This window comes from Plutella xylostella, chromosome 6 (assembly GCF_932276165.1).
Source record: "Plutella xylostella chromosome 6, ilPluXylo3.1, whole genome shotgun sequence".
Lineage (NCBI taxonomy): Eukaryota > Metazoa > Arthropoda > Insecta > Lepidoptera > Plutellidae > Plutella > Plutella xylostella.
In genome coordinates this window covers 5257725-5267710 of record NC_063986.1, presented here as the reverse complement: position 1 = coordinate 5267710, position 9986 = coordinate 5257725, and the positions used below count along the sequence as shown (strand labels likewise).

The window sequence follows — 9986 nt, the reverse complement described above, 5'->3', positions numbered from 1 at the left end:
ACATCTGCACTTGACTTTATCATACCTAGTTACATTCATTGCACAGATTTGCACTATCCGTAGGTATACCTACAAGTACATGGATCTTTTTACCCTACCATGCCCGTAACTATGACGGTATGTATTCTTATTCTATTCTGATGAGGGGTGACGTGCTTGTAAATTTCTCTCTCGAGTTTACCTTTGTACATATCCCCCTAATTTCAGTTCAGCCAGATTAGCTCCCGTTTAAATTGGAGCGGCAAGCCTGGATGTTGTAAGAGCTAAGAAGAATAGAATAATAGAATCAATCTGAAATTTACATGCTTTATTAGGGATCTTATCCCGAGAAAGATGTATTTACTTATTTTTATTGGCAGTAACAATATTGATAGAGATATCGAATGAAATGACCGAAACGGACATAAAACATCCAGGCGCCTATAAAAACATAACAAACTGCTGATAATTTAAAAATTTACAAATATAGGCTGCTTGTGTCTGCGAATTATAACTAAATAACATAATAGCACTGATTTCTTATTAACTTGGCACAACAATTTTTCTTTGGCTAATAGGTAACTTAAGATACGATAGATAATACATGTAGGAACGTTATATCGATTCTTATGGCGCTGCCCGCGTCAGAAGAGCACTAAAACATAATACAAATACTTGCCACTCCTCACTGAGATCGGCACCCAGGCCTGCGAACAACAATCCAGCTGTTTATCATGAGATGGAGTCTTTTCGGTGGATCGATGGAATGATATTGTGTATTATGGTGGAATGATGGCAAACAAACGGAACTATTCAATACTTCCAATCGAAAGTCACTCGCTATGGTAGGAGCTATAATCGGGGTTCCACTAACATAGTCGGCTACGGGCCGATTGAAAAAAACGTGTACGATTTTTTATCCAAAAGTTAACATTAGCCGTTTGTTAGCTTTCGATCATTAATGATCTATCGGGGTTTCTCTGAAATAGTCGGCTACGGGCTTACGACGACAAAAGTTAACATTAAATCCGCAGCTCATTACCTCCATCACCTGCTCTCGTGGCCGGCGCGCGCCGTGAGCAGGCGGTCGTGCTTCTTCATCTGCGCCGCGGCCGTCTCGAGGGTCACGTCCGTCAGGTAGAACGCCTCGAAGTTGGCCAGCGGCCGCAGCATGCCGTATAGACGCTCCGCGTATTTCCTGCGATAGAGTAAGTTAGAATGAAAGTTGATTGAGAAAAGCCGCTGGACAGATGGTGTGTCTGTGCGCCATGTCATCGCATACCTGCGTTGTACATAACGCTTATTTAGTAACATTAGAGTCGCTTATTCATATTCACCCCTCATCTAGTATCCTATCATCCAACAGCCAACACCTGCAGCGTGTGTCTTCATGCGGGGGCGGCAAGGGTAGCATTAAACACCCTCTTATTGCATCGTCGCACTAAAGCCTTAGTATCCCCTCACCCAGTATTCTGGTTTATATTTTCCAGCAGCCCAGCAGATAGTGCCACTGACACTACAAATAAACGACCCGCCGCGCACCAGACAACATCACTCATATTGCACCGCACTACAGCCTAGTGTACTTCACTTAGTATCCTGGTTATTCTTATCCTCCAATAGCCACGCTGATGCCTGCAGGGCGTGTCTTCTTGCAGTAGCAGCCAGATCACGGACTCACGCAACACCATTGATATTGCATTGCTATGTAGCCTACTCTCCCCTCACCTAGTATCCTGGTTCTTATCCGCCAGCCAACATCTCTTCAAGCCCTTTTGTGTTGCACTAAACTCCATAGTATTCCCTCACCTGGTTTCCTGGTTCTTATCCTCCAATAGCCTCGCTAACGCCTGCAGCGCGTGTCTCCTGGCAGTGGCCGCCAGCGCGGGGCGACAGCGCAGCAGCTCGCGGCCCCTCCCTGCTGACAGCGCCACTGACACCACGAGTAGTCGTGCTGCTGCACATCGGACTAGGGGGTTCTTGTGGCTGGGGGAGAGAGAGAGAGAGATCGTCAAAAGAGAGATTATTGATCCAAGCGTCATGTGATTGAAAAAATGGGCTACAATATGAAGGCATAACGTGATATCAACGGGACTTCGAGCTCCTCTCTATATATTGGTAGAAATCGAGATTCAGATCCTTATTCTTATACGTGAACACATAACTAAATGGCCATCTAGGTAAATAAGTAGGTACAAGTGCCAAGCTTTTAATAAAGAAAGCCACTTTAGGTTGTGACATAAGCTATTTACCTACCTACTTTTTATCCTGGAATCCCACCAGTGGGTGTAAAGGTGGCCAGATAAAGTTAATAGGGTAAGTAAATACCTACAAGCAGGTAATTTGCCGTCTCCTTTTAACCCCTAGATATACAATAATATACATTTATCGTGCAAATATATAAAATAATATCCTACTCAATCCCATGCGCGCAGATGGCGGTGACGGTGTGCGCTAGGTCCGCAGCGCACGCGACTCTATCCAGAGCCACGTTGGCCGCGCGCCGCACCGGCCGGCAGAAGCTGCCTGTCTTCACTAGCAGGATGCTTATTGCCTCGTAGAAGTCCTGTTGGGATAAGAGTCCAAACTGAAGAACAAGGCTTACGGGCGATCTTACGGGCCAGCGATGAATTAAACTAAGTGCTGGTGCAGTCACCTAGACCGCACTTGTGTTTCACTGTGAACACTTTCATATATTATCACGTTATATTATGCATAGAGGTAAAACACTATGTTTAATATTATATTTGATAGTTAAATATTTCTTGAAGGCGCCCGTAGGTCAATGTGAACAAGCATTGAGAGCCGAAAGCCGAAATTTGGTGTAAGTATAAACTGCTTTAGCTGAGGACTGAGTCCTCAGCTAAAGCAGTTTATACTTACACCAAATTTAAATGACCCACCAACCCAAATTATATTACAATCAGGATGTGGCAGTATAATTGGCTGGACATAAACTAACACTAGCGAAAAGGTTTAAGGTTTAACTCTACTTACAGGTTTCTTGGTGTATTTAGTATTCTGAAGGAGCACTGAAAGCGTCGTGCACGCAGTCCTGGCTACCTGCGTCCGAGGAGATTCCACCAGGGAACATATCTGAAACAAATTACGATCTTGCTCCTTTCTCAAAATATAAAGCTTGCTAGGTTTAAAATAGGTATATGTATGTTTTTTTTAAATCTTTCCACTTATTTTTATAGGTAAACAATGTAGGTATCTATCTACTACTAACTAGGTAAGTTAGCCAGTTATTGGGGAAGATCAAGTGATAGTTAACTTACTTGTCTGATAAGATCTGCTATTCTGGAGTCACTAATAGTGGTCCAGTATTTATCTAAAACGTTCGGCAAATCTTCTAAACCCTCCAATGTTTCTGTCCTGAAAACATGAATCATATTCGGTATGAAATTTCTACCTATGAAATTAGCATTAACTTTGGCCTTCACCATAGATGTTTCAGCGGGACGCAGGGCGTCCCACACAGGATTACCCGCCTCAAGCATTTCAAATGGTTTGCTAACGGACCTAACGGTGTACACGAAAACTCCCCGATTGATGTACCCGCACACATATTATGTACTCGTACCGCTGTACCTTACATAATACAAACGGATTATGGATTTTAGCTTGCTTATGTGTCGATGGTGGTACGGTAGCAGCTCTAGCACTTGCCACCGACATGATAATGATGATGAAATCCCATTATCCCTCATCAGTGACATAGGGGTTTAAGAAAGAATTTCCACTTCTCCCGATCCTGCGCAGAAGCTTCCAGGTCGACCCAGCCGAGACCAGCTGATGCAGCCTCCTTTTCAACTGACCGCCTCTAGGTTGGTACGGCGCTGTCACAGACTTCTAAGAAGAAATGTAAGTTACCACACAGGAGACTTCATCCGCCGCAGCAGATCGGCACAGAGCGCGTCGCAGGCGCGGGCCGGCGCCTCGCTGTCCGCCGTCGAGCGCAGAGACGACGGGGACGCAGCCCGACCCGATGGAGACCTTGGGACGTGGTATACAGGGTGTAAGGATAAGGCCCCCGGGCACTAGACAGCCTGGCTGCGCAGCCAGTAAAATATATGGGAATTCGTGGATGCCAAGTGCGCGGGCTCTCATACAACATCATATATTTTACTGGTTGCCTAGTACGCGGAGGGCCTAAGGGATCATAAGCTAGAAGGTAACGGATTGTGGACGAGAGGGGGTTTCCACGAATTGCTTAGAGTCCAGCAAGTTATGGATGCGGATGACGAAGTCCTCTCCTCGAATTCCAATACCACTTTCCCCTCACGATGTGCATTTTATGTTCATAAACCTTGCCTCAAAATGTTGTCCCATAGAAATTAGAGATAGGTATTGATAAAAACGTATGAATATCCTGTTTAGTGTTAGACTGCCTTCTTATAAACCGACCACCGTTTCGTTAATGTGCTTCCTTCGGCCATGGAGGCAAAAACCTGTCGAGTTCATCATCCCGCCACCTCCGCCATGAAAAGGTATCTTTGAATAATCAATCTATTGCGGTTATCGACCATAAACCTATATAGGAACCTAAGTCTACCAGCATCATTATCGTCAGGCCAATAGAAGGTAAAAATAAAAACTTACAAAGAGGTCCTCCAAATAGGAACACGGTTGGGGCTCTGTTTAAGTTCTCTAATCTGCTTCTTTATGGATATTGTTTGCGGGACATTCGCGCTAACAGAACTCTTGTTGGATCGACTGGAGTACGGCGGCTGAAGGTGGAAGGGAGCCCTGAGGTCCAGGTTGATGGGAGGCAAGTGATTCGAGTCGTCGGCAGATCGACTTAAATCTGAAATTACGCGTTTGTTTCGTTTTATGGACTTCTTGAAGATGTTGGGGACAGACGAGGTGTTTAGGACTAGAACAAGTCTCTTCATTCAATGATTATTAAATATATTATCAGATCAGCTACCAATGACATCTAATCTCATTTTAATCAAGCTAAAATACAGCCAATGTATAATAATTTATTTACAATAGGTAAATGTGTATCACGTGTACATAGTTTTAGCTACTTACCGCCTCGTTCACTAATCTGTGCGTTTTCACCAGACGCCGGATTATGTTTGGTGGCAGCGTTCCATCGGTCTAACTTGGGGTTTGGAGCCTGGTAGATGCTGGGCAAAGTGTCCGTGTCAACTGGCCGGTTTATAGCTTTCATCGTGAATAGCTGATTTAGGTGAGGGCTGTTCGGGCAAGATAGATGTTTTTGTATTGGCGGTAGTTTGAAAGGTACCGACTCTACTGCTGATGGAAGTTTTTCTTCTGGTAGTACTTTGACTTTCATTCCAAAACTGTTAGTGAATAGAACATCGTTTTTGGTTGACGGTACCGGCTGTATATGGGTCGCCTGTGGTGTAATATCTATTATGCTGCTTCTTTTCTGTTCAGGATCTTCTTCCGTCAAAGGGGCGAGTGTTGTGTTTACAAAAATGTTCATTCTTTTGTCTATTGCATCAGGGTCTTCTAGCGGTAGTCCATTGTTCTCAGTGAGTTTACTGTACAGTTCTTCCACATCTTGGTCTATGGATACTTCACTAGCGTCGCTGCAGTCATCTTTTATGGTGTTCAGCCTCTTTGGATCCTTTAAAGAGTCTTGCTCAAACTCTGCTTCAGATTTCAGCGATTCTTCGTATTCGTAACTCAGTGAATCTTCGTCTTCAACTTCTGTTATAGAGAGTGGAGGAACGCTATTATCTGCATCTGAGGTTTTGTTCACATCGGAGCTAGTGATATCGCTAAAATAAAACGTTCTTTCATTTTCAGATTCAGTTACAGCAAATTTTGACGACTCATCGTCCAATGAACTGTTGAAATAGTTACAAATCACCCCGTCCGGATTCTTAGTTTGGTAGTTATTTGTATCGCCCGTATCTTTGTTCCTGTTCGTAACCTCACATTGCGTTCTATTTTCTACACCTTTATTATCGGCCAAGAAAACATAGGACGTTTGAGTTTCCAGAGTGCTAACTCGTGTAGCTTTAGCATAGCCTTCGGCTTGTGCTATTTGGATGATAGTTTTGCTAGTTTGTGTGAATATTTCTTGAACTATTTTGGAACCGTTGTTGTCTCTATTATTCGTGCTTACTTTTTCAACCATCTGCTTTGTTTTCATGAAATGTGGGTGGTTCAAAGTTGCAGCTGGCTCAGCACACATTGGTTCAGCTTGTAAGCTATCACTCTCATCGCTGTCGTCGATCTCGAGGACGTATGTTTCCCTTCCGGAGTTTGTGTTCTTATCTGTACTCACACTCTCGCTCTGTTCATATGAGTACATGTCCAGGGCGACACTCTTCTGTGAGTCAGTGTACGTCACGTCTCCCACCATGTCCTCCACTTCTTCTTCCTGGAATTATTATCATCATCAGCTCACACACAGGTTATGGTTAGACTTGGAATAGCGAAGATATTGATGTCACTCAAACAGAACGAAAGACTTACCATGATTGATTCATTCATACATAATTATGAAGGTAGTGTAATTTATAATAATAAATTTATAGTTATCACTTTTGTGAGTCTTTCAAGTAAGTATTTACAAACATTTCAGTGCAATTCTGACATTGTTGGCGATAATTTTGAAGCCAAAATGACGTCCGGGCAGATGGTTGTTTGCTCGGTGACTCGGTGGTCGGTGAGGCATAGAGCAGTAAAAAAGGTTTAGTAAACTCTTTGAAGTTCCAGCAAGGAGGTGAACTAAAGAACATATAAACTTTGCAACATACACAGGGTGGAGCATATTTATACAAAAATTTAGTAAGTTTTTTTTTTCGTTTTTACAAACTAACAATTAATATGCCATAATGAGTCGTAGTATAGGTACATTAGATGTACCGTAAGTACTTACATACTATAGGTACTTACATACTATACAATAAAACCAGTTATTTACATTAAAATATGACAAACGTCTATTTAATGACACGTCTATTAAAATCTTCCTCTATACTCAGTAGTACAAGATAAATGTACAAATATCACAACGATAGATACCCATTTCTTTACATGAACAAACAGCATCCAAATTTCTGTGGCTATAAACTCAGGGGCCACTATGAAAATCTAAAAATGAACATACGAAAGTTATCAGTTATCACGCAATCGGCAAGCTTATTACAACGAGGTAGAGTCGTGGTTTGCGCAGTTCGTTTTTAGATTTCTATAGTGACCCTCCTGAAGCGGGGCGTTTTGCGTATACCAGGCTGATAAGAACCAGGGGTCAACCAGAGTACCATCGAGCTAATGAACTTGGCATCTGGTTCTTGTTAGCCAGGTGCCATGTTAGCTCGTCCGAATGACGATGGTAGATATCTTTGTTGCAATTATGTATTAGGGTGCATCCACCAGAGACGGTTACGCTAGGTTGCGGTTGTTTGATGATCCAGTCATCATATTAAATGGTCCACATAGCATAGCACTGGTGGAAAGGTGTATCTTTCATGTTTAGCCTTTCGCAGCATAGCACGTCTGTGGTGGAGGCATCCTTAATGTGGCTGACTCGATATATTATGGTTGCACGCCATGTCTCTAGACCGGTAAGTTTTCTGCCCATCATTTTCATAACCACGGCCACGCCTTCATACAGTTACTGAAATATTCACCATATAGGTACGTCCTTATACAGAGATACAAATAATTTCATGCCATAGATAAAACTTAGCCACGCCATTGTCGTATAAAACGAATGTTGCAATTTATTTTAGTAACTGTATAAAAGCAGATTTAGGGAACTTGCATCACGAACAATAGTCGTTTTGGCAATAATAGGAATAGATTCTTTTAAATGAAGTTATTAGGTATTTGAAAAAGATTATTACGTGAATAATTTATTATTCATTGAACCCGATATAAGTATATCACTTGTATAAGATGCAAGTTCAGTTAAACCTTTAGAAGTTTCGTATAATACCTACTTGCACAGTTGCACACCACATCCTACGAAGATACAATTTTATACACTTAACAGTCAATACAGTCGAATTTGGCTTGTCGCAAAAAGTTGTAGTTTTTATTGTATATTTAATAGGTACTTTCAAATGAATTTCATTCCAAAATGTATAATTTAAAATTAATACTTACAGATATTGTCATTGATTTGTAAGATTATAAAAACTGCTAACTTTTTGCGCAAAGAGTAAGTTTTAACACCGAGACATTTAAATATCTAATTAGAGTAATAAACATTAATAAAACGGTTGATATATCCCTAACAGAGCTCTGACCACAACATTTACAGTAAATACCCTTTATCCAATAATAATTAAAAATAAACTTAACGATTTTTCAAAGATCTTTTCTATAAATAATGTAATAATCCTCCATAAACTATGATGCATAGAAAAGTTGGACTTACAATACATAAATGTATAGTTACAAATTCCCCTTAAAGGTATGTATATTGCCTTCAAATTGATGGTTGAAGATAATTTGAGTAATTAGTATAGTCCTTTACATAATATGATATATACTTATATAGCACATCATCATGTATATCGTTTAATGATCTTGTTTTTAACTATTCATTAATGCTCTTTATTTTTGATGTCGCAAAAATATAATACTATTTCATAAAAAAAAACATAAAAACCAACAGGAATAATAAGATAAAAAGTTTGTGTGTTGTAATTTGATATGTAGTATTACTTAAGCACTCTATACACAACAAATAAATACATCAACAGTACAACATCATAATATACATCCTCTCCATTTACTATACATCAATTTTCTACTCATTTACCACACCAAATAATATTTTACTTAAAACTATAATATCCTATTTTATTTTATTTATAACTTTAGATTTTCCAATATACTTGCTCTACATATAAATGAGATTTAATAAAAATATAGTGAAGATATTTTTAAATAGGTAATATCAATATCAGTTAGATCTTGAAGCTCTAGAACATGAATAGGTATTGTTCAAGTCGTTTTGTTGTATTGGAATTGGAACACATAAGTTACTGTAAAAATTGCTCACACAATAAGTAACTTGTATATAATTATGCAAGTTACTTTTACAGTACCTATTTAATAATTTCATACTAGTATGAAGATTAAAAGTTATACAATTGTAAGACAGGGGTGTCCCAATCATACCTAAACGATATATTCACATTTCACTCACATAACAGTACTTGATTACAGTCTTATTTCATAAAATAGTAATGAAGTCAACTAATAGAATTTTAAAAATTTACTATGTATCGATTTCGAAGATATAAATGACTAATCTCATAGAAAACGCATTGATTGGATGTTTGGACCAATTCTCAAGTAAGTACATGATTTATAAGTAGTTGATCTATACAACCCATGGGGACCAAATGGAGCCAAAGCAATTCTGAAGTCAAACTAGAGCTACTATAAAATGTATAAATACAATAAAAACATTCAGAACTTGGCTCCAACATGTTGGCAATTTTGATATACAATAACTTTAATTATAAATGCGCAATGAAGGATATGCTAAACTTTGGAGCCTACTTTTCTAAATATACGAGACACATTTGGATATAAGATAAAATAAGCGCATTATAATGCAACATAATGTGATCACATCACAATAATACTTGACGATAGATATTTCAAGCTTAAGCTGGAGTTTCTATTAGGTACTAAAGTCACATGTTAGCTAATAAGAAGGGCATGAAGTGACCAGAAGGAACTTTAAGAAGATGAAATTCAATACAAAAGAGCGCTATATATCTATCATATTCGGATCGATTCACATGGCTATTCACTGGTAATGACATCACAACGAAAGTTCAACACCACTAGAGGGCGCTGAAACTGCTTGCTTCCTCGTAAATAATACTATCGAGAAAGCGCAACACGTTTACACACCGCGGTCACTAGATGTCACTGTACGAGCTAGGTACTCAGAGGTCTCGAGAAAAACTATATATATACTTTTGTGATTAGAGCTGCTGAAACATACAACCGTCTATGTAGCAATACCGGTGTTGATCTATTTTATAGTA

The 9986-nt window shown here is 39.7% G+C and overlaps 1 protein-coding gene across 1 annotated transcript; it reads right to left on the bottom strand.

Annotated features, from left to right (window-relative positions):
• Positions 1-292: 292 nt before the first annotated feature.
• On the bottom strand, positions 293-6636 carry LOC119694160. The gene is made up of 9 exons (XM_048621826.1): positions 6442-6636; positions 5020-6346; positions 4583-4789; positions 3261-3394; positions 2977-3075; positions 2397-2545; positions 1789-1965; positions 1022-1177; positions 293-686 (listed from the first exon to the last, which is right to left on the bottom strand). Exons 1-8 carry the CDS (start codon positions 6457-6459, stop codon positions 1027-1029), a joined length of 2262 nt encoding a protein of 753 aa, XP_048477783.1. The 5' UTR covers positions 6460-6636; the 3' UTR covers positions 293-686; positions 1022-1026.
• Between the last annotated feature and the right edge of the window lie 3350 nt (positions 6637-9986).

What these genes read in the sequence shown, in the direction of transcription:
- LOC119694160 (XM_048621826.1), bottom strand. An exon ending in TATTTGGAGGACCTCTTTGT is followed by an intron (nt 3,395 to 4,582) that starts AAGTTTTTATTT and finishes CTAATTTCATAG; the next exon opens with GTAGAAATTTCATACCGAAT. An exon ending in TAGCAGATCTTATCAGACAA is followed by an intron (nt 3,076 to 3,260) that starts GTAAGTTAACTA and finishes AATTTGTTTCAG; the next exon opens with ATATGTTCCCTGGTGGAATC.